The sequence below is a fragment of the Amyelois transitella genome, chromosome 2 (assembly GCF_032362555.1).
Source record: "Amyelois transitella isolate CPQ chromosome 2, ilAmyTran1.1, whole genome shotgun sequence".
Classification (NCBI taxonomy): Eukaryota; Metazoa; Arthropoda; class Insecta; order Lepidoptera; family Pyralidae; genus Amyelois; species Amyelois transitella.
The window spans coordinates 8,541,902-8,566,141 of NC_083505.1; the positions used below are offsets into that span (position 1 = coordinate 8,541,902).

Below are 24,240 nucleotides of genomic sequence, written 5' to 3' on the forward strand. Positions count from 1 at the left end.
TATTTTTCCATCTCTCATCCTCTACATCTCTTGTAAGCAAAGAAAACTTAATGGATCATGGCAAATGAAAAGAGACAAACAAAAATTAAAAATCCATACAGAGGCCAAACTTTGAATCCCACTTTGGCCATGTTCCAGTGACTGCTGATTCTCTTACGTTAAAGGGAAATATCATGAGGAAACCTGCAAATTCAAGCAACAAATAGTCACAAGTTGTTTCGTTTAAAAACCTGACATCCAATCTTGGATATTGATCAAAGGCGCATGGTAATGGTATAAGCAGGGTTTTCTTAATTAAATAAAATAAACATATGGAGAAAATATTGTTTTATTAATAAGATTACTTCTTCTTTGATACACCCACAGTTCTTCCTCTCCTTCCAGTTGTCTTAGTGTGCTGACCACGCACACGGAGGCCCCAGTAATGACGCATGCCTCTGTGTGCATGTATCTTCTTCAACCTTTCTAAGTCTTCACGAAGCTTTGAGTCCAAGTTGGAGGAGGTTAGCTGGCTGTATTTTCCGTCAACAATATCTTTTTGTCTGTTGAGGAACCAATCTGGGATCTTGTATTGCCTTGGGTTTGACATTATGGTAATGATTTTTTCCACCTGAACAAAATAATACAGAATGTCATTTAATCCTTATTATGAAATGTGAAATGTACCACAAAATATTTAAATTAAATTGATGTATGATTTACAAATCCTTCTGACATCAAGAAATGTGATATTATTAATATAAAGCTTACAAAGTATGCTTAAACTTAGTTATATATTTAATTTAAATATATAACTAAGTTTAAGCATACTTTGTAAGCTTGGATTTTAAAAGTGTACCTAACAGCATTGTTTTACGAATACTTTATTATACCATATACAGACTAACAGTAAATGATCATCAGGCAAAATAATGGCAGAATATCTCATTTGTAATTATAGTTTAGCTATTCTCTAAGGGTTCATAATCAAGTGTTCTAGATGAATATAATTGGGCACAAGATATTATCCAAGCATGATAACTACACAACAATGGGTACACATGGGTATTTACTATTTGTTTTTCTTGCCAAAAACTGTTTTGGCATCTCTCATGATCACTAAAAACAAAAGTAAGTAAATTAGAAGATTAAAAAAAATTCATATGAAAACAAACCTCTTCCTCAGTGCATTCACCAGCCCGTTTATCTAGATCGATGTCGGCTTTCTTCAAGACTATGTTGGAATATCTGCGGCCGACACCCTTGATAGCAGTCATAGCAAACATAACTTTTCGCTTGCCATCAATATTCGTATTCATGATACGAAGAATGTGTTGAAACTTATCCGGAATAACCAGTGACTGAAAAATGGAAGAATAATTTAAAAATACCTATACACCAAGGTATAACCATCGCTTACATCAACAAAATATAATTCTATTTTAATATACAATTCAAGATGATTTAAAAATTAAAGGATTTAATACCATTTTGAGATTTTTGGCCACAAAACGTCCTCAAACAACACTGGCGGACAAGAGAAAGACTTAAGCTAACTGTCAAATCTGTTACATTAATGTCAAATCACATAATTTTTTTACAGATTACAGCAAAGAATTCCGGGCAAAGAGACAAGTAAGTAGTTAAGTGCTTCATATGTAAATTGAAATAAAATTACGAATGGGTAAAGATATCAAATACGACTTAAATGTATCTTAAGTTTATCCATTTAATGTATTAAAGTTGAGAATTTAAAGTTTATTGAGTTTTGGTGAAAATGTTGGAAAAATATTAATTGGATCTCATGTAATGTAATGGAACCGCGGCTCCGACGATGTTGTGTCGGAGTGTGCTTCAATAGCTTGCAAGTGCCAGTTGCCTTCCAGTGAGTCGGAAATTGCTCGGAGTCCTAGTAAGGCAGGAGTGAGCCGTTGCTTTGCTCAAAGTCTACGGTGAGTCGAGACAGTAGAGAGCGAAGTTGACTTGTAGCTTGCGCTGGTAGATATCGTGCAGAGCTGCCATGCTGGAGAAATGGGCGACCGTCAAAAAGATCCAGGCGTGAGCTGCGGTAGCAGCTAGCAGGAAGCTCGGTGAGTCGGCTGCGATGGACCTGCCGCGATACCCAGTAGCTGGCTTGCTGTGAGACTGCTTATAGAGTGAGGAGTGATGATGGTAAGGATTATAGTTGATGATAAAGAAGATTGCATCCAATCACGTCGGAGTCACGTGTAATGCGGCAGCAATGATTCGGCTCGACCACCACCAAAGGGAACATCTTCCGCAAGGCTAGGTGTTATGCCTGGGGAACAGCGGCTCCGACCATGTTGTGTATTATGCTCCAATCCGTATTATCTTTGCTTTCGCGATTTAGGTTTTTCACTGGTTTTGGCTGGGTTTTTTGACTACTATTAGCGTCGCGTGATTTTATTTATTTTTGTGACTTGTGGCGTAGACATGTCACCACACGTTTATATCCCATGCGGGGTAGATAGAGCCAACCGTCTTGAAAAGACTGAAAGGCCACGTTCAACTGTTTGGCTTAATGATAGAATTGAGATTCAAATAGTGACCTTGTTTTGATTTAAAAAGTTTTTAAGCCTATCCCTTAATCGCCATTTACGACATCCTTGGAAAAGAGAAGGAGTAGTCTTCTTTAATGGTATTCTTTTTTTTTATTACATCCCTTCTTGCAAAAAACTAACTCACTCAATCCAGGATCCATCGTTTAAGTCTTACCCCAGGCTCCTCTCCAGAGTGGTGAGGATGTAACTGGGACTACAGCCAGGAGGTAAAAGTTTTTAAATTAACTGGCTTGGTATACTTAATGCTTAGGTGTTGATCGTACAGGTTGAGCTGTTTTACATTTTGCCAAAGTTACCAATGTATCCGAACATTACATATTTTTTATTGACAGTTAAATAATTTGAATTCCTAAACTGGCAACATTGTTACAATTTTGTGAAGTGAGTGAAGTGAATGTTCATGTTCTTTCTTCGTGTGCCGGCTCCATACAAGTTTTTGGTTTACAGTTATTAGAATTATTGTATTTAATTACTGAAAGTGAAACAAAATGCACACGGAAACTACAATAACGCTTATACAAATATTGGAAAAGACTATATCACCGGGTAAGTAAAGAGTTTATATTTTCAATTAATGAGCATGGCGTTTCGTCTGATTGTCAACGACTTATCGCACAATGACACGAAAGTAAATTGCTTTGTTATTTTTACTTAATTCTATTAAATATCAGTCCTGTCGAATCAAATTGAAGAAAGTTAAATTCTTATTGGTTTCTAAAATTCAAGAATATCTTAGGTACTATCATCAGTTGACATGCCAAAGTGTCATGTAAGGGAAGTTTCTAGTTGTTATCTTATGAATATTTTCATCTGCAGCTTTTCTATTTTCATTAAATAGTATGAAAAGCCGTTCATTTACATTTTAGTTGAATAGTTTATGAAAAGGCGCTTTTATTAGAAACAAATTGTTTTTAAGGTTATGTTCTTTCTATTCATCTATTTGTTGCTAACATTTAAAAATTGCATATTACTCGTAGATCGAAATGAGTTGGAAGCGGCGGAAAAGTACTTGGATCAGGCAGCAGCCTCAAACTTCACCACCTTCATCAAAATGCTGTCTGATGTATTGGTGCAGGGTGGCAACAGTCAAGTAGCCCGGATGGCAGCCGGGCTGCAGCTGAAGAATCACCTCACCTCTAAAGACCCAACTATGAAACAACACTACCAACAAAGATGGCTAGCACTTCCTGAAGACATTAGATTATACATCAAGAAAAATGTTTGTATTTCAAATTTTGAGCCCTACAAAATTCTTTCATTAGCACTGACACAAAATTTTGAAAAAAAATAATTTTTATTTTTTGTCATCTTGTCATAAACAAAATTTTTCCAAACTCATTTGCATAAAAATATTCAATAAAAATCTAGTTTCTCTCTCTCTCTGTAATCATTAAAAAATATACAAAAGAGAAGAAATTGCAGGATGACCAGATGTCTTTTATTTGTCCTTTGTTCACCTCTAATGACATTCATAAAATATGGAGGCACATTAAAAAAGTGAAAACTATATTTAACTTAAAAAAAACATTATTTTTTCAGATACTCACAGCAATAGGTACGGAAAACAGTAGGCCAAGTTCTGCAGCTCAATGTGTGGCATATGTTGCAGTGGCCGAGTTACCAGTAGGCCAGTGGAATGACTTGATACCTATTCTCGTAGAAAATGTTGTTAATGCCCAGTCCACAGAACTTAAAAAAGAAGCTACCTTAGAAGCTATAGGTATGTCTTTTTATTATAATTAATACATACATATGGTCACGTCTATATCACTTGTGGGGTAGACAGAGCCAACAGTTTTTAAAAGACTTAGGCCACGCTCAACTCTTTGGCTTAATGATAGAATTGAGATTCAAATAGTGACAGGTTGCTAGCCCATCGCCTAAAAAAAAGAATCCCAAATTTGTAAGCCTATCCCTTAGTCGCCTTTTACGACATCCATAGGAAAGTGGAGTGGTCCTATTCTTTTTTGTACTGGTGCCGGGAACCACATGGCACATAATTAGTTCACTATAATTCCAAACTATTTCTATTTCATTCCAGCATAGGTAGGTTTGTGTAGGGATTTAACTCACAAGTTTAGTGACAAAAGTTTACTGTGGGTCACTGTGGCCTTGGCTCATTTCGATTGGAAAAATAGTTAGATTAATCTGCCGTTAACTATTCATTATCATAAAAGTTTTACATACTATGATGTTAAAAGAGGAGTTATATTAAATATTGTAATGCTTTATTATTTCATTGATTACAGGATACATTTGCCAAGATATTGATGCGGAAGTACTAACAGAGCAAAGTAACCCAATCCTCACAGCTATAATCCATGGCATGCGGTCCACAGAACCAAGTAACCATGTCCGTTTAGCAGCAACACAAGCTCTTCTTAATTCTTTAGAGTTCACCAAAGCAAATTTTGACAAGGAGAATGAACGCAACTTTATTATGGAGGTAGTTTGTGAAGCAACCCAGTCCAGTGATATGAGGATCAGTGTGGCCGCTCTACAATGTTTAGTAAGTATTATGTAATTGCATCAAATTAAAAAAATAATCTTTGAAATCAAGTTACTATATACCAGTAACTTTTTAAACATTTTTACTAGTAATAACAACAAAGTTTACATTTTATGCCCTTATACTAATAATAGCTATTGTGAATAATTTCTGAAAGATTGAATATTTGAAATCCATACTATTAATAAAAGAAATAAACTAAGAATAAACTCGACAACTCCTGAACCTTAAGGGACTTTATCCGATAGTGCTATAGACATATATTTGTTTTCAAATAAATTAGATTTCAGACATTAATCAACATTTATAAAGTAATCCGGGGAAAAGAGCACTTCCCAAAATCCTTTTATGGCGCATACAATGAACTACAAAAATATAGATACTTCAAAGATATTAATAGATCTATATAAATTATGTAAATAAGGTGCATTTTGAGCATTACTACCACACAAGGATGTAATAGGTATATGACAAGATTCAATACTTATCAGTTGTGTGGATAAAGCATAAAAAGATAAAAAGCAAACTAAGGAACATTATTATTATTATTATATACTTTATACACACTAGCAGCTCATTAAGCATACAAGTATATTTTAAGCCTATCTTTAATGAAGAAAAAATAAATTTTCAGGAATAGTTGATCAGGACCCAATTTGCGGGCAAGTATAATATAGTAAGCCTAAAGCCTTTAGGACTACTGAGTAGAACAAAAATACCTTATATTTTTCATCCAGCAAAAATACTTTTCACATAGGATTTGTGTACAACAATGTCTGTGAGCAAAGCCATAGGCAACAGCTAGTTGTTAAATAATTTAAAAAGTCATTGTCATTTTATTTTATCAGGTCAAGATTTTATCCCTTTATTATCAATATATGGAACCATATATGGCACAAGCACTTTTCCCCATCACTCTAGAGGCTATGAAGTCTGACATTGATGAGATCTCATTACAAGGTATTGAGTTTTGGTCTAATGTCAGTGATGAAGAAATTGACCTTGCAATAGAAGAGGCTGAAGCTGCTGAAGCAGGTATATATTATTGTATTTTTTAATTACATATTTTTGGTTTTACATAACTCACATTAACTTTTCTTGTTTCTTTATTAATTTGTTGTATTAAAAATAGCTGAAAAAAAGTAATCAATTGTTTATTTTTACTCAACAGGACGTCCACCAGTAAGAACCTCTAGATTTTATGCCAGAGGGGCTTTGCAGTATCTTGCTCCAGTTCTTATGCAAAAATTGACCAAACAAGATGATTCTGATGATGAACTGGAGTGGAACCCATCCAAAGCTGCATCAGTGTGCCTGATGCTCCTCTCAAACTGTTGTGAAGATGAGATTGTACCCCATGTTCTGCCTTTTATTCAGTCAAACATCAAAAACGAAAACTGGCGGTACAGAGAAGCTGCTCTTATGGCTTTTGGCTCAATCTTAGGTGGTCTAGAAGCCAGTATTCTGAAGCCTTTGGTAGAAAATGCTATGCCAACACTAATTGAAGCCATGTATGACTCCAGTGTCGCTGTAAGAGATACAGCCGCATGGACCTTTGGCAGAATTTGTGAAATAGTTCCTGAAGCAGCAATCAATGAGACATACTTGAACCCACTCCTAGAAAGTCTGGTTAATGGATTGAAGGCTGAGCCAAGAGTTGCAGCAAATGTTTGCTGGGCATTCACTGGCTTGGCTGAAGCTGCATATGAGGCTGCTGAATGTGATGACTCCAACCAGCCAAAAACATATTGCATGTCAAACTATTTTGACTTCATAGTCCAGAGACTACTTGAAACTACAGATCGCCAAGATGCGGCTCAACATAATTTAAGATCAGCAGCTTATGAAGCACTCATGGAAATGGTGAAAAACTCACCAAGCGATTGCTATGTCACCGTTCAGAAGACTACTATGGTTATTTTGGAAAGGCTTCAACAAGTATTACAAATGGAAAATCACATTTCGAGTCAAGCTGACCGCTCTCAGTTTAATGATCTTCAAAGCCTGTTGTGTGCCACTCTTCAGTCTGTGTTACGTAAGGTGACGCCAGAAGACGCCCCTCAGATATCTGATGCCATTATGTCAGCTTTACTAACTATGTTTGCTGGCAATGCTGGAAAGGCAGGTGGTGTGCAAGAAGATGCTTTGATGGCAGTTTCAACATTAGTGGAGGTTCTTGGAGAAGGTTTCCTGAAGTACATGGATGCTTTCAAGAGATATTTGTATGTTGGTTTAAAGAATCACCAGGAACATCAAGTGTGTATAGCTGCCGTTGGTCTCACAGGTGACATTTGTAGAGCTCTAAAAAGCAAAGTAAGTGAAATTTTTATTCCCTTTTAGATTAGTGACTACATGTATATCAGAGAGTAAAAGTTATTTTAATAACTGAAAGATGAGATATTAACTTACAGGTCCTTTGCAGGTGCTACCATATTGTGACGAGATAATATGCCTTTTGTTGGAGAACCTTGGAGACCCATCCATTCACAGATCAGTAAAACCTCAAATTTTATCTGTGTTTGGCGATATTGCGCTAGGAATCGGCCCTGATTTTGCTAAATATTTTGATGTAGTAATGACTATGTTGCTGCAGGTATGTAATTACCATTTGGGTTTGAATGCTATTATATTATTGACGGCCTCTGTGGCTCAGCGGTAGTACGCTTGTCTGTGACACCGGAGGTCCCGGGTTCGAATCCCGGTCAAGGCATGATGAGAAAATAACTTTTTCTGATTGTCCTGGGTCTTGGATGTTTATCTATATAAGTATTTATTATAAAATATAGTATCGTTGAGTTAGTATCTCGTAACACAAGTTTCGAACTTACTTCGAGGCCAACTCAATCAGTGTAATTTGTCCCGTATAGATTTATATTTATAGATTTATATTTATATTTATTTATTATTCTAGTTCGAATTGAACTAAAAATATCGGATTTTTTTCAGGCTAGCAATGCCCAAGTTGATCGTAATGATTACGACATGGTAGAATATTTAGGAGAACTCCGAGAGAGTGTTCTTGAAGCATACACTGGTATTATTCAAGGATTAAAAGGTTCTGGTGGTGAAGTAAGTACAAAATTATAAATATTTCAAAGAATTTATGAGGTGACTGACTTAAAAATTTAGTGTTAGTTTTCTGTAGGTATGTGTACTTAAGTTACGTCGCACTAAAGCCTATAAGTAGTAAGGAATGGAACAAGCTTATTTAAAAGTGGTCACTTTCTTCTTTTGTTAATTGTTTCAAAAATAATCTGGATGAAATCTCCAAAAATAAAATGCACAACAGATTTATAGCTCCAAGATAGTACTAGCGTTTATACCAGTTTTTGCGTGATACGAATACAAACAGACGAGAAATTCTAAAAACTACATTTTTATATCTGTTGGTAGGACCAAAAAAATGGGTTCGGTGTCTGTTGTTTGCTTATAAATTATATCTACTATGCTGTATTCTGCTGTCTCTATCGCGCTGGAAATATTTTTAAGAGCAGTCATTGGTCAGGTTAAATTTTATTTCAAATAATATAAGTTTGGTTAAAATGTTCGTCTTCCAGATCCGCACGGACGTGGCGCTGGTGGAGCCGCACGTGCCGGCCATCGTGAGCTTCATGACGCTGGTGGGCAGCGAGCCCGAGCGCAGCGACGGCCACATGTCCGTCATCGCCGGCCTCACGGGCGACTTGTGCACGGTAACATCTTCAACGTTACATGTATGGTCTGGAAGACTAAAGTGCTACATTCAGATATATGGATTAATGATGGAATTCAAATAGTGAAAGTTTTCTTGCCCGTCGCCTGAGACATTCTGATTTGTATGTTTCGCCGGTTAAACGAAAAATCCCGCTATCCCGCCCCCCCCCAACATCGCTAAATCTTCTCTTAGCGCCCTCCAAAAGGTATTAAAAGCGTAATTAAATAGTCTCTGCCTACCGCTTCGGGAAAAAGGCGTGATTTTATATATGTACATATGTATGCATCAAATAGGGACTTGACACACAGGTGTTCGGGCACCGCGTGCTGCCGCTGCTGGAGACGAAGCCGCTGCTGGACCTGCTGCAGGCGGCCCGCAAGTCGCGCACGCCGCGCACCAAGATGCTCGCCAACTGGGCCACCAAGGAGATCCGCCGGCTCAAGCAGCAGATCCCCAGCTGGTCAGTATTAGATATCTGTCTCTTCTCCTTGGTGTGCTCCCGGTTGTCACGGCATGTCACCTAACACTCTAAAGAGATACCAGAACAAAACTCTTACACGACTTACCCTTTTCACAAAGGATATTTTTCAAAAGGACGATTCAAATAGGTGTTTTTAGGCTATCTCAGTGTTGGACGCTTTTAAATACAGAAAATAAATGACGTATTATTTTCTGTATTGTATCCATGCTGAGTTTGTCAATAAAGAATGTTACCTACCTACACAAGCATTGCGGGATTTCAATCGTCGTCCTGGTCCTATGGTACAATACGCCACGATACGATTTTTCTTTAATTTAGGTTCTATTCTTATTTTTTTTTCCTTGATGTACATAAATAAATAAACAATGCAGTGGCAGTTACTTAGATACATAGTTTTTACTTTACCCCATATATGTATTTCTATACAAAAAAAAGATGTTCTCATCTTTTTTTTTTATCATTGTACAAAAGTATATTTTTATTTCAGATTTGAGACTCCGCAGCACAACACTGATGTAACTCAGTTTCAAACAACTTATTGCTGGTAAACTCGATAATATTGGCAGGTCATATCATGTTATCATAAGTCGCCAGGTGCATATGCTGCCATACAATTATTATATTTTAATTAAACTACATTAAAGCTACAAATAAAATAATTATCCATTAAGTTATTTTTAAATGTTTTTTTTTTAAAGGAAGAACATTGATGTATAATTTTATATTTTTATGATAAAATATGGCAACATGCATGCACCTATCGCAGCGTTCTTTAAATTGTTTAGTATGCCTGACCATGTTCTATCCGTATTGATCTTGAAAAGTTGAAGCATTTTTCCTATTTGGTATTATTAATACAGACAGTGGCTGTGGTATCTTTACTATATGAGATAAAAGTGATAATTTGAAAGAGAGTCGTGTGAAAGATGATGTATGTTATTATAGGCATGCACATGTGCAAGGGTTTGTGAATTTTATAAATTATTATTGTTTTGTAAGTAATATGAAAGATATTATGATCGGCCGAGTATGAATGATATGATGAATGTGTGAACACAGATGTTTTGTAACTTAGGCATGTGTCAATCTTAACGAAAAGTTGGTATATTGTAAGATTCCGTAACGTTTCGAGACTGAGGACGCCATATTGGTGACTTAAATTTTTATTCATCACAAAGTATTTCTTTATGTTAATGTATGTAATGTTGTTCAAGTTATCTGGTTGATCCGCCGTCCGTAAGTTAATTTTATTATACTTATATTGTAGATATTTAATTTGATATCGACATTTTTATTTTATGAAATAAGTACATCAGATAATAAATTTATATTTCTACTAATTCTATACTTCCCAATAGATCCAATTCCATATAAACAATATGCTTTAAAATAACAAATAAAAAATTCTTGTGATGAATAAAAAAAAGTGTGCCTCTGATCTCGTTGTTACCTTAATTGTACATATGTAATTAAAGGTCTCTTATGTTACAATGTTGTAGGTAAACTCGTACTGGCTACGGGAAAATATGGTAGAAGGGAGTAAAATACGTATAGCTTTAAACATTCAAACCATATAAATTCTTGAACTCGTCGAATCTTAGTGGTATTGTTTCTTATATTACTGAAAATTTACCTTTTTTTTTTTCTTTAAATGTAGACATGTGTTTCATCATGTTTATTCTTCGCTTATTTAGTATATTTTTACTACGCTTTTATTATGATACTAATAAAACATTAGGTCTGTTAAATCATAATAGGGGTAATATAAAATACGAAACCACTTAATTAAATCAGAAACGAATATCCTATTACGATGCAAATATTTAGTCGTTCATAACAATCATAACAGAACATCAATTTAATATTAAAAATACCTTTTTCGCTTGCGACCGTGGTCTACGAATAAGCGAAAACCATAAAATTGTACATCTACCCATGTTTTTCAAATAACCCAAAAGTGCTAATTTTGCTCTTAATAATTATATAAACTTTCGAATAAATTAAAACCCCGCCACACTTCAGGTTGTTGGAACTGATTTATTTTGTAGGAGTAAATAACAACGGAAGTCATCTTACTGCAGATATAGACTTTCAAGTCAGAATAGTCTTCTTGAGACATTTTGTGAAAATAGGACATTGATAATTCTATTCTTCTGAAGCAATAGACAATGTCCTCTCCAGATTCGAATATACCTACTTTTAGCGTTAATATACTTAACTCCCGCTACTCGTGTACGAATGTGGCATTGTTAAATATTTTTCGTACACAATTTTTCTGGAATTCCGCAATTGAATGGAATCATGAAATGCTAAAGGCCTTAATTAGGTTTATGAAATCCACGTACAAGAAAATTAAATTCTTTAATCCAAGAAATTAATCCTGTATTGTGAAAAAATACTTCCAAGCAATCGTTGAGGGTGGATTTAAACTGAACCTGTGTGTGACTTGTAAGTACTGTGTGTAACAGAAAGGGGTTATCATATCGAGTACAACAAACGAGTCACCGGTTACAAATAGCCTGGTGCCACGTGAATCCCTAAAATGATTTCTTTTATTTTAAATTTTATTTCATGCATTCCATTTTATTTTATTAAAACTTGCACAAAGCTATGCAGTAAACAGTTGTGAGGTCAATATCAAACTTAACGATCACACCTCCATTGTCTAACGACATAAATGTAACAATTTTATTCCATACTAGAGGCCGCCCGCGACCGCTAAAATCCGGCGGGAACTCCGGGATAAAAAGTAGCCTATATATTATTCTGGGTCTTCAGTTCAATCGGTTCGGTAGTTTTTGCTCACAAACTTTCGTATTTATAATATTAGTAGGATTCCATTTTAAATAGAATATGGAATAAAATTGTTACTTTGACATGAACCAAACCCATGCTAATCACTAAAATTTTCATTTGTACTATGTATATATTTAGTATGTACTAAATGCTAAAATACTGCGTGCTTTAAATTGCAATAACGTCATGAATTAGTAATAAACTTTCTGTGTCTAGTCTGTGAGCATCACTGACAGGGATGATGTTTGCGCGATTTATGCAAGAATATTTATGAGAAGTGTACATTTTTACTTTTACAGTATAATCCGATATGTATGTCGACCATATTCGTAGAATGATAATGGTTAGTTCCAAAGTAATAAATATCTATGCATACATTATATATACCTACTTCTATTATGTGTGATAGGAGACTGTATGAGGACTAGTGCCATGCCATGAAAGGTTCTGAATTAGAATCATAGGCATCAAATCGATGAAAATACCACCCACTTATCCTGCGTGAATCAAAAATCAATTACAACTATTTTGTTACGCCTTTATTCCTTTCGATTTACAACTACTTTCTGTGTAAACTGTTCTTATAATAATAACACATTAGAAGTTTTTTTTGTATTTTATTTAAAATCCTAAGATTTCAAAGCCAACTTCTCTGAACCTTTGACCATGACCCTGGATTTGATAAGTAAAATCGTGAATCCAGACGATGATTTGTTTTTCAATCTGATCATGCTTCTTATCTCCATTTGGGTACCTAACTAGGAAACCTTTTTAGTAAAGTTTGTTAGATTGGAAGAAAACCCTTTATCGGGTGTCATCTAAGGGTTCCATTATGCACAAACATTTAGTCAGAGGCTTTATTTGCAGTGTTTTTCAACTTATACTTGTAGTGAGTAGGTAAACGAACATATTAAAAATCTTAAAATGCTGGTAATGAAGATAATCACGAGGTCCAGGTTCATATGGAAATATATTAATCATAAAAAAGTGAAGTTCCATTCCATGATATGAATTATTAAAAATAACTTACCAACCTCAGCATATAAAAGAAGCAAATGTCCAGCAGAGCAATACAACGTAGAAAGCAGCATAAAGATGAGATCCCGGAGATATTTATTTTATATAATACTAGCTGTGCCCGCGACTTCGTCCGCGTGGAATAGTTATTTTGGGCATCATTGAAGCCCTCAAGGATGAACATTTTCTATTATTACCTACTTCGCTTCATATAGTTGCAGCGTGATGTTATATATATATCCTAAAGCCTACCTCGATAAATTAATGGTCTATTCAACTCAAAAATATTTTTTCAATTTGAACCAGTAGTTCCTGAGATTAGCGCGTTCAAACAGACAAGCTCTCAGCTTTATAATATTAGTATAGATTAGCTATTTTAATTCAAATAAGAAGTGAAGAAATAATGGAAGATGGGAAAAAACGGGGAAAATTGTCGCGGGCACAGCTAGTATTAGATATACATACCTGACTATGCAGCGTGAGCTTTTTCCTTAGCATGTAGGACGAAAATAAAAAATAATCAAATGACACGCGCCTGTAACGTCAGTCAATGTCGAAAAAGAAAGACAGACGCAGCGTGTGGTGCGGTGTTGTTGGTTTGGTCGGCGACAGGTTATCACAAATAGTTTCAATTTAAATTAATTCAGCAGGCAGAGCGATATATATTGGTAGTGTCTACGATTTTTGTACCGCGTTGTTAATATTTCATAAAAATACATGCAAGTTCATCTGCTGTAGTAACCTTTAGTTACCCCTTACTCAGTGTACATTAATAACATTTATTTTTAAACATGAAGCCACCATACAAAATCGGTAAGTTTTCGTATAATATTTATCTGATATTATATTTATAGATTTCTCAAGATTTTACTTCAATATATAAGTAGTTGTTTGAAGTTAATTGAAAAGGTTAGGTTAGTGTAACCACGCGGTCTGTAATCTGTAAATTCTGTTATAATGCATAGTGGCTAGATAGCGCAAAGTGGAATAAAAAATATTGATGTTTTAACAATATCAGTCCAACTTTTATTAATGATAGAAAATTTTAATTATATTAATTTTTAAAAACTATTTTAAAATACCTAATTTGCATTTAGCATTTGAAATAGTTAATCTGAAAAGTAGTTTGCATTTTGTATTTAAATGCTTTTTTAAAACCATTTTGTTCATCTCTGGTGGCTAGCTAGTGAACGCGGCGCGCATTAAATTATATTATGTAGAATAGGTTTTCAAATTATATGTAAATGTGCCAAGGGATGATTTACTTGTGTGTTCTTGATGTGATACTGATGTTTTGATAAATCCAAATAATACTGCCTAATAAAAACCTGTATAAGGATTAATAGATTTCTTTAACACCTATCTAAACTAAGTCCTTAAGCTACAATGGTTAACTGATCTGATTGATGATTTTCAAAAATTCATTTAAAAAAGGGGGGCTTCCGGCAAAAAAAATTCTTGAGGAGGAGGAGGAGGAGGAGGATACAAACTTAGGTTTGTATCCTCCTCCTCCTCCATAAGCCTTCTTAGGAAGACTTTAGGCTATATAACATCACGCTGCAACTATAAGGAGCAAAGAAACAATGGAATATGTGAAAAAAACTGGGAAAATTATTCAACCTTGAGGGTTTCAATGATGCCCAAAATAACTATTCCACATGGACGAAATCGTGGGCACAGCTAGTTATATATAAAGATATCATTGTTATTTCTAGCTGATGAGAAACTGGCTGAACTTGGTCGCAATGAAATTATGCTGGCAGAGAAGGAAATGCCTGGACTCATGGCTTGTCGTCGAAAGTATGCTCCGAGCAAGATCTTGAAGGGTGCCCGAATTGCTGGCAGTCTCCACATGACTGTCCAAACCGCTGTCCTCATTGAGACTCTTATTGAACTAGGAGCAGAAGTAAGTATTAAGTTTTAGCCAAATTAAACTGTAAGTACATTCATGAGAAGTCTACCAACCTCTGCACATTCATATCTAGTGCAGCTTATATGATGATATATGGGTTGGTTCCCTGTGAATGTTGCTGAGGTTTTAGGTATGTATCATGTAAAAACTTGTCTCCCAGGGTCATGCTCAAAGGATGCACCCTGGGCATCTCTCCAGAGAGGTGAGGATGTAACAAGTATGTAACAACAAGGAGGAAAAAAAGGTTTATGTTCTGTTGTGGATGTGGTCCCAGTCTTAAATTGCCATATCCAAAAATGTTACATGGTCCTCATGTAAAGCATAAGTATGTGGCTGAGGCTTTAACAATATTTGATAACATGATCTGTGGCAGTTTTATGTCTGATCTATGAACCATTCTTAAAAGAACAAATGTAAAGAAAAAAGAGAAGAGAATTTATTTTCTGACATCCAGCATAAAACTGATTAAATATTCATACTGTCATTCTTAATAGACAACACAAATACCAAAACCACATTAAATAAGCTTTCTTCTGTTCTGTTCTGTGTCTGTGCAGCAAGCAACAGCAAGTATAAATGGTATCTATTCAACAAATACTATTTAAACTTGCTGTGAACAATTCTTAAAATTTAGTAAAGTTTACTGTATATACAATTAATAGTGCCCATTACATTACGCCTGCCTATTTATATTGTTGGATGTATCTCCAGTACAGATAAACAGGTATTGATTGACATGTAGCTTAACATAGATAAGATACATTGCAGGATCATGTGATGGTTATCTGTTACTTATATTTACATTACAAATTAAAGATTTACATAATCGTCTTGGGTATGTGCCCAACTAATATTCTTAGACATAATGTAAGTATTTTCACATTGTAGTTTGTATGTAATGTTTTGTATGCAACTACTGAAGTGGAGTAAGAAATGTCGGAAAGCAGTTCTCTGGCTCTGAAGCATAGCAGTGGAAGGCGCAGTTGGAACCAGACAAAGATGATAAATTCACAATTCAGGCTAATAATTGATATTAGATAATTTTCCGTTTAGCCCTTACTAGGTTCAAACCCGAGATATCCGAATCAGGTGCTAGAATGTTGCTTGAAATGTATATAAGTAAAATTCATAGTATAAACCAACTTGTGACTTTATAGTTGTCTTAAATCCCACTTTGGCATAACTAATTCATCTTTGAACTTCATTATCAAACCATTCTGATAAACTCGAAGATCGAAAGATGTGATGTAAGATGTATGTCCCATTATGTACAGTTCATAAAATATGATACGCTTTCACAATGTTATTTAAACATCGCATTGCATATCTACTCTATTTACTTCAGATGTTAGCAACAACAGTTTAATCTTACTTTGATAAAAAGTATAATGTTATTAACATTTAAACGGAGTTGTTTTTTAACTTACTACAGATAAGGCCCTCAAAATTTTTTTGACTGCATATAAACAAATTGTTTTTAAGTTACATATTTTTTCACTTACCTAGTTACTTTGATGACAAGGTTTAACAGAAATATTTCTCGATGTGTCGAATTTTCTAACAGAAATTAATGAAGGACACTCCACTTAATCCCAGTAATAAACCAACTTATGTACCTAATTACAGTTACCATACAAAAAGAAATGATAATCACATTACACTTTTTTTTTTGTAGAAAATGTGCATTCGTCTACTATTAAGATTTAAGAGATTTATATTTGTAAATTAACGTCCGTGGAAAATGCTGCAGTGTAGTTTGTTCTGCTGCGTCTTCTAAACATGCACTTTAAAAGTTCGATATAATTAGACTAAGTTATGTTGACATCAAGAAATGAGACCTTGTATCCAATTTAAAAAATAAATCTATTCTATTCTATTGGAATATATATGTGGCAGTCCAAGCATAAAGGTACCACTTGGGTGGTATTGAGTTAAGGCCATATTTGGATAGTTAAATAGTTAGTTGATCATATGGAATAAAAAAAAATTAATCATAATAACATTTATTGGAATAAAAAATTTTCAAAGTTCACACTTACAAAAATCAAATTGTTGGGAAACAGGCATTGAAAGTTTAAGCTGTATTATCTAAAGATCTAGTTGTCAGTTACATAGATTATTATTTATTATTATAGAGCAATATGTTTAGTATAAAATCGACTAGTTATTATTATGGCAACACCATCGAATAAAAAAATAGAAGCTTAAAACTAACTTTATAATAAGTTTAGTAAAAGGGCCCAGTTGAATACAATAAAATTTTAAACTGTAATAGCTAGAGATCTAGTTGTCAGTTACATAGATTCTTATTTATTACAATAGAACAATATGTTAAGTATAAAATCGACTAGTTATTATTATGGCAACACCATCGAAACTAAAAGTTTTGACAATTATTAAGCGATTTGAATTTATTGATCTTGCCAGCAAAAACTAAAGCTATTTTGCGGCTCAAGTTCAACATTTTTCTTATCCATATTCTCCCAACTACGGCGTTTGCTAAGAAGCCTAAAAACAGGTTGGTTACAAGATTATACAAGCTTAATTTCAATCCCATCATTAAGCCACACAGCTGAACTTGGCTTTTCAGTTTTTTCAAGACTGTTGGTTCTGCCTACCCTGCAAAATCTATATTTATACCTGATATAGACGTGATTATGTGTATGTAATAAATGTAAAGGTCGGTCTTTTTTTATCAAACTATTTACTTTTATCCAGGTCCAATGGTCAAGCAGCAACATTTTCAGTACCCAGGATGAAGCTGCAGCAGCTCTTGTCGCTGTTGGAATACCCATTTACGCTTGGAAGGGAGAAACTGAAGAGGAGTATGTCTGGTGCATAGAACAGACACTTGTCTTTTCGGATGGAAAGGTATTCTATTTACTTAAACGAAGCACGTCTTCCACTAAACTTTTGCTAAATATTAACAGGAATAAAACTATTAGACATTGCATTAGCAGTAAGCTCAATCTTTTGTCAATAGAAATTAATCTTAAAATACTACCTTACCTAACAGAAGTATGAATGAAAAGTACATATTTAAGTATAATTACGTCTATATCGCTTGCGGGGAAGGCAGGGCGCGTAGTCTTGAAAAGACTGGAACGCCATGTTCAGCTGTATGGCTTTTTGATGGATGGATTCTGTAATATGACTGAAGTGTGTTTGAATTTTTTGTTTGTTGTTTATATTTGCAACTAAATAATTACATTATTTTTACAGCCATTGAACATGATTTTGGATGATGGTGGAGATTTAACAAATTTGGTACATAAAAAATATCCACAATATTTGGAAGGAATCAAAGGACTTTCCGAAGAGACCACAACTGGTGTTCACAATCTATATAAAATGTTCAGAGAAGGTCTTCTCAAAATTCCAGCGATTAATGTGAATGACTCTGTCACTAAAAGCAAATTTGATAATTTGTATGGATGCAGGGAATCATTACTGGATGGAATTAAAAGAGCCACAGATATTATGATTGCTGGCAAAGTGTGTGTTGTTGCTGGATATGGTGACGTAGGCAAAGGATGTGCCCAAGCTTTCAAAGGATTTGGAGGGAGAGTAATTGTAACTGAAATAGATCCCATTAATGCACTACAAGCAGCTATGGAAGGTTTTCAAGTAACCACTATGGATGAAGCTGCTGAAATTGGTCAAATATTTGTTACAACAACTGGTAACATTGACATAATATGCAAGGAACATTTTCTGAGGATGAAAGACGATGTTATAGTATGCAACATTGGCCATTTTGACTGTGAAGTTGATGTAGCGTGGCTGGAAAAAAATGCTAAAAAAGTAAACCTTAAGCCACAAGTAGATCGTTATGAACTCGAAAATGGAAACCATATCATTGTGTTGGCTGCTGGAAGGCTAGTTAATTTAGGTTGTGCTACAGGCCACTCTTCTTTTGTTATGTCAAATTCTTTCACAAATCAAGTATTGGCACAAATTGAACTTTGGACCAGACACAACCAGTACCCTGTGGGTGTGCACACTCTTCCTAAGAAGTTAGACGAGGAAGTAGCCGCCCTTCACCTTGATCACCTTGGTGTTAAGCTGACAAAACTTACGCCTAAACAGGCTAAGTATATTGGTGTTTCTTTAGATGGACCTTTTAAGCCAGATCATTACAGATACTGATTGGGTTAAAGGAACAGTTAAATCAATAATTGCATAACCTGTATGTATAAAGCTAAATGATAGTGTTACACATGCCCATTTGTTTGTTATAAACTAGAACATGTTGTTTTATCACAACAGTTTTGTTATTTGATTAACATTTTTTTCAAAGTGTGTGTTACGTTTTAGGTCTCAGATCATTTTTATGTGTTATAAAATCTGTCTTACTAAGTTAATCGATTCAGTTGGAAATTTTATGCCTATCTTCCCAATATGTGCAGCACTGTCAATTTTACATTTGGTTTGTTCTTGATTATTTTCCTTTTATTCACATTGAAATAAAATTAAGTTAATATCAGTGTTCCATACCACCAAACCAATGACTTATAATCTGGAGGCATAAGATTTCATAAAAGCTTTAGGAAATAAATTTTATCATAACAATAAATAAAACATTAATACCCATTAACGCCTTTTTATTAAACATTTCCTGCGTCGCCATTTCATCAACATTGAGTGGGTGGTTAACCTTATATATGTCGCAGAGAAATGAGGATATCAGAGATTTCACGAAATCCTTCAATTCCACGAAATTCCTATTTCATAGGAATATTCACCATCTTTCGTGATTTCATCTTCTTACTAAAAAAATATTAGTGATATGACAAAATACTATTTCAATCTAGTGATATATCATTTCACTCATCTAAATCTAGTGAAATAAAGAATGAAAAAGGTTCGTGCTAAGTCGTTTTAAAAGTACTTACATAATTATTAACCTAACTTTTTACGTGTGGAAAGGAAACCTTCATCTACCCGCCCGGGTACGGGAAGCCGGATGGGTCATGTGGGACTTGAATCCACTAAAACCACACGGTACCATGGCCTACCGCTTCGTTGCCAGGAGCATGAGCTGCCCTCGCTCATATTCGTGACGCGGCGGCCGCTTCCGTGACGTAAACAAAACCTGCAGTTACCTAAATCTGCAGGTTTTGTTCACGTTACTTTTTCTCGTGTTCTCGTATAGGTAAGCCTCAAATTTAGAGGTTAAGGTACAAAAAAAAGAACTTGATTACATGTAGCGTTTGTAGCTCCTTGTAAAATGGACTAGGGTCTGGTTACGACCATGATCTATAGTTCTCCATTTTAGTTGAGGTAGTGGATAGGACAGGTAATTACAAAATGTGACTCCCGTCATGAATATCAACGGCATGGTAATAATAGTAGTTCTATGAATAAATCTATACTGAACGGGGACAAATTTACAGTACAGGTACAGTTTTGTTATTTTTAATTCGTGTACCAAATGAACTATTTCTTTCTTTCCTGTCCGATCTTCGTGGCCCTATAAGCCTTAACCCGGCCTAAAACAAACATAATGATACTAAAGTAACTAGCTCTCTTATGAACCACGCCTAGACTACTATACCGACTTGGATGAAATTTGGTAGGGAAATTTGGAGTGAGATCTGGGAAAGGATATGGCTACCGCGGGAAAATGTATTATGTGTTGCGTTGGCTCTTGGCACTGTCTCAAGGGATATCCCTTGCAGGGTAGACAGTGCCAAGAGCCTTGAAAATATTGATAGGCCACGTTCAGATTTTTGGCTTAATGATAGAATTGAGATTTAGATAGTCACAACGCAATCTCGTGGGGAAAATTGCTTTTTGGGTTTATGGTCTCGAAAATTGTTAAATCATATACTTATACTTAGGTGGTTTCAAATTATCATTTGAGATAAAATTTATTTATTATACCCAATTTTTCATGGATTCGAGTCGGAACATAATACTAAGAAATAGGTTTGTTTCATCAGTGCCAAGTCAACATAAATCAAAAATAGACAGTAACCTTCGTAAGTATAATAGTTTTTATTTTAAAAACAAATTTATAAATTAAAGTTACACAAATTGAGACATTCTACAGTACAATGTTAATGTAAATATTTATGTAGCATAATATTGTAACAGTTCTTCATCTTTCGGTTTTAAGATATTGTCATCTTTTAGGTTGATAACCCATCCTGGTTCAAGACCATAAAAAATTTGTCTAGGATCTTTTCTTTCACACAACATTTCGTACTCTGGGTCTTTTTCGAGTTCGGGTAACTGGTACCCATATTTTTGTGCTAATCTCAATCTCTCTAAAGAAACCCTCTCAGGGTCTGCTAAGTAACCTCGAGTTTCTGCACTCGTGTAGTATTCAATGACATCTGGAGGAGGTATCATTCTTCTAGGAATAGCCTGGCCTGTTTCAAAAAACTTCTTTGGAGATTTTAGCAGAAACAAACTATGAGGGTCGTAGTAAGCTGTAGTAATTGTCCCACCATTTTTTTCTATTGCAGCAATCACATGTTCACTAGCCCACTGCACTTCTATATTAATTTTAGCAGCAAATATGTCAGCACCTTCATCTGTTAAATGAACGCCAAATTGTTTTTGGTCTGGGAAAAACTTATAAAATCCAGACTTTACTAAACTCGCTAAATCTATTGGTTTAGTAATATCCAATCGATCTTTATCAATTAAACTTTGCAGTTGCCATAATGACAATGGAGGGTATTGTCTTCTGAGGCTGAAATGGAAATTTTAATTATAATTAAACAAGTGATATTTTACGTCAGCTCTATTCAAAATAATCAACTTGCCCCAGACTAGCTTAAAAAGACTATTAAGTTCCACTCACAATAATAAAAAATCCTACATTCTTCAAATAAGATAACTCTTGCTACAGCCTTAATTAACCACTATTCGCCGTAAACTACATGCTGTAAGAGCAATATAATTCCATACTAAATGCAAAATATATTAAAGGTACTTAATTAAATAAGGATTGATACTGTATTGTTTACAATTACTTCGTAAATAAGCCTTTATTTCTCGTTAAAAGGAAAGGATAGAAATTGATTATGGTGGGTTATCCCTAGGAGATATACATATTCCATCTTGGACTTTTTTGTAGACCTTTTGTAGGTATACAATATTTAGTACATTATTTCAATCTATCTCGTAGAGTTCAGCCAGTGTTTGCAATGTTAGCACAAAAAAATAATCTAATATGAAGTCGTTAATAAACACATATTTACGATTTCATATTAGAAACTTTCCTCCTGAATCACTTTATCTATTATAAAAACCGCATAAAAATCCGTTGCGTAGTTTAAAAGATATAAGCATACATATAGACGCGGGAAGCGACTGCTTTTATTCTATGTAGTGATATTGTTTATTTATTGTAGTTTTTATGTATGTTTATTTTTATTTTGTATAGGTATAAATTTATTTAGTTTGACCCCACATAAAGTTCTCTGTCAGATTCAATAGTTGACTTGTAGATAATGCTTCAAGCATTAAGTCGGCCACTTATATTTACTGTATATAATAAACTTTAAAAAATTAAGTGACTAAAAATTAAATGTCATTTATGTGTAGGCATAATAAGAGAGGTAAATTTCTATATTCATCCAGACAGAGCCAGCAGTCTTGAAAGACTAATAGGCCACATTCAGATGTTAGGCTAAATGATAGAATTCAGATTCAAATAGTCACAAGTTGCTAGGCCTTTGCCTTAAAAGTAGAATCCCAATTTATTAATATTTAATTGAAGTCAAAGCAATTCTTAAAGTTTTACTTGAGTTATTAGATCCCGTCAATACCAAGTAGTGAGTTACCAGTGCTCCTAACTAATTGTGCCACTTCATAGTTGTTTGATCACGTGATTGTGTCACCATGTGATTAGTGATTTGCTCTGTAGTAATAATGATATAAACTGATTTTTATAGAGAAAAATGAGCACAACAGATATTTGTTTCACTGTTACTGGCTAAAATTTTCAATATGTTCTATATTGAATGAAACTGGTACTGAATGAATGTTTCAGACATCTTTAAGCTAAGCCAATAAGTGAGTTGAATCATTAAGAGGAATTAGTACCATGTAAGGAATAAGATCCATTGAGTGGGAACACAGCTCACAGTTAATTATTTGGACATTAAACACTTACTGATGTCCCCTGTAATAAGGTTCATGGGGTACGCGCAAATAAAATGGGTTGTTGCCAGTCTCATAGCCAAGTCTCATGAAATTTTGCCTCTGTCCAGAACCCTTGTTACCTGCTCCATGTTTATCACCACCATGTTGAGCACGCCCACGTTTTTGCTATAAAATTTGAAACAATTTTTTAGATGGTTGATTTTTTAAAATAAAACATATACCCCAAGTCACGGACGTTAGACTATATTTGCTCACTCTTATTATTTATCAACACTGGGATAATAATCATACATCGGGCTTACCCTAGGTCCTCTACATGACACAACAGAGCAAAAAATTAATCTTACCTACATAGGTACTCATATGGGGTTAAGTTTTGTGGGTTACATATTATTTTTTACTTACGGTCCTTTTTGCACCAGGATTATCACGTATATTATTTAAAGATATCCTTGGAAGTGACCGCAACATAGTCAAAGATTTTTCTATTATTTGTCGAGACCCCATTTTAACAGCCTAAGAATTGAATTTAATATATAACAAACACGAACATCCCATCCCCAAACAATATTTTGAGGTTATGAACACAGATATTAATATTTATTTATATATAGCCTTCAATTAAGAACCATCATATGAAAATGCCGTAATTGTTCAACTTGACTCAGAAATATCAATAATATATCTGCCTCTTTCTCACAACAGTGGTTTTACGAGAGAAAAATCATTTATAATCTTTTATCAGCACCTTCTTCATTGGCTTCGATGTACTTAGGGATGTGACATTGCTGATAAAAAATCGATTTATTTCTTAAGTATGAATAATCGATTTTTCTGAAGAAAATTATCGATTTATTATATTGATATTTTTTTTTCCAATTTTTTAATTAATGTCATAATAAACGCCATATACATTATATCAATAGATTTATATAATTTAAAATAAACAACAGAAACAGTAAGTTTTTATATAATCAACACATATTAAAGTTTTAAAACAATCAAGTGTGAGAAATGAAGTTTCAGCAACAAATAATGAATATAAATAAAAAATTACATATCAACCAAATGTCGGTAAAATACAGTTCATCGACTAACTCCATCTAGTGAATGTTTGATTAAATGAATCATCTAAACTGTTTTAAAAGC

General features: G+C 34.4%; 4 protein-coding genes across 4 annotated transcripts; 2 read left to right on the top strand and 2 right to left on the bottom strand.

Moving 5' to 3' along the window:
- Positions 1-312: 312 nt before the first annotated feature.
- On the bottom strand, positions 313-1,594 carry LOC106133611 (small ribosomal subunit protein uS13). The gene is made up of 3 exons (XM_013333405.2): positions 1,467-1,594; positions 1,155-1,340; positions 313-610 (listed from the first exon to the last, which is right to left on the bottom strand). The coding sequence occupies exons 1-3, from the start codon at positions 1,467-1,469 to the stop codon at positions 341-343; spliced, it is 459 nt and encodes a 152-aa protein (XP_013188859.1). The 5' UTR covers positions 1,470-1,594; the 3' UTR covers positions 313-340.
- A 1,342-nt stretch (positions 1,595-2,936) lies between these two features.
- On the top strand, positions 2,937-12,648 carry LOC106133609 (importin subunit beta-1). The gene is made up of 11 exons (XM_013333402.2): positions 2,937-3,107; positions 3,539-3,780; positions 4,101-4,281; positions 4,811-5,070; positions 5,919-6,105; positions 6,242-7,383; positions 7,493-7,663; positions 8,017-8,139; positions 8,628-8,762; positions 9,073-9,224; positions 9,733-12,648. Coding segments are annotated over exons 1-11 (2,652 nt in total). The 5' UTR covers positions 2,937-3,049; the 3' UTR covers positions 9,734-12,648.
- A 968-nt stretch (positions 12,649-13,616) lies between these two features.
- On the top strand, positions 13,617-19,563 carry LOC106133638 (adenosylhomocysteinase). The gene is made up of 4 exons (XM_013333438.2): positions 13,617-13,871; positions 14,774-14,964; positions 17,689-17,841; positions 18,193-19,563. The coding sequence occupies exons 1-4, from the start codon at positions 13,850-13,852 to the stop codon at positions 19,117-19,119; spliced, it is 1,293 nt and encodes a 430-aa protein (XP_013188892.2). The 5' UTR covers positions 13,617-13,849; the 3' UTR covers positions 19,120-19,563.
- LOC106133642 (large ribosomal subunit protein uL15m) lies at positions 18,216-23,843 on the bottom strand. The gene is made up of 3 exons (XM_013333443.2): positions 23,497-23,843; positions 23,102-23,256; positions 18,216-21,673 (listed from the first exon to the last, which is right to left on the bottom strand). The coding sequence occupies exons 1-3, from the start codon at positions 23,596-23,598 to the stop codon at positions 21,046-21,048; spliced, it is 885 nt and encodes a 294-aa protein (XP_013188897.2). The 5' UTR covers positions 23,599-23,843; the 3' UTR covers positions 18,216-21,045.
- Positions 23,844-24,240: the final 397 nt, after the last annotated feature.

Coding starts and splice junctions, on each gene's coding strand:
- LOC106133611 (XM_013333405.2), bottom strand. Junction 611..1,154: donor GTGAATGCACTGAGGAAGAG/GTTTGTTTTCAT, acceptor TATTTTGTTCAG/GTGGAAAAAATCATTACCAT.
- LOC106133609 (XM_013333402.2), top strand. CDS start 3,050: ATGCACACGGAAACTACAATAACGCTTATACAAATATTGGAAAAGACT. Junction 4,282..4,810: donor AGCTACCTTAGAAGCTATAG/GTATGTCTTTTT, acceptor CATTGATTACAG/GATACATTTGCCAAGATATT. Junction 8,763..9,072: donor TCACGGGCGACTTGTGCACG/GTAACATCTTCA, acceptor CTTGACACACAG/GTGTTCGGGCACCGCGTGCT.
- LOC106133638 (XM_013333438.2), top strand. CDS start 13,850: ATGAAGCCACCATACAAAATCG. Junction 14,965..17,688: donor TTATTGAACTAGGAGCAGAA/GTAAGTATTAAG, acceptor ACTTTTATCCAG/GTCCAATGGTCAAGCAGCAA. Junction 17,842..18,192: donor TTGTCTTTTCGGATGGAAAG/GTATTCTATTTA, acceptor TTATTTTTACAG/CCATTGAACATGATTTTGGA.
- LOC106133642 (XM_013333443.2), bottom strand. CDS start 23,598: ATGGGGTCTCGACAAATAATAGAAAAATCTTTGACTATGTTGCGGTCA. Junction 23,257..23,496: donor ATCCTGGTGCAAAAAGGACC/GTAAGTAAAAAA, acceptor CAAATTTTATAG/CAAAAACGTGGGCGTGCTCA. Junction 21,674..23,101: donor CCTTATTACAGGGGACATCA/GTAAGTGTTTAA, acceptor TTTCCATTTCAG/CCTCAGAAGACAATACCCTC.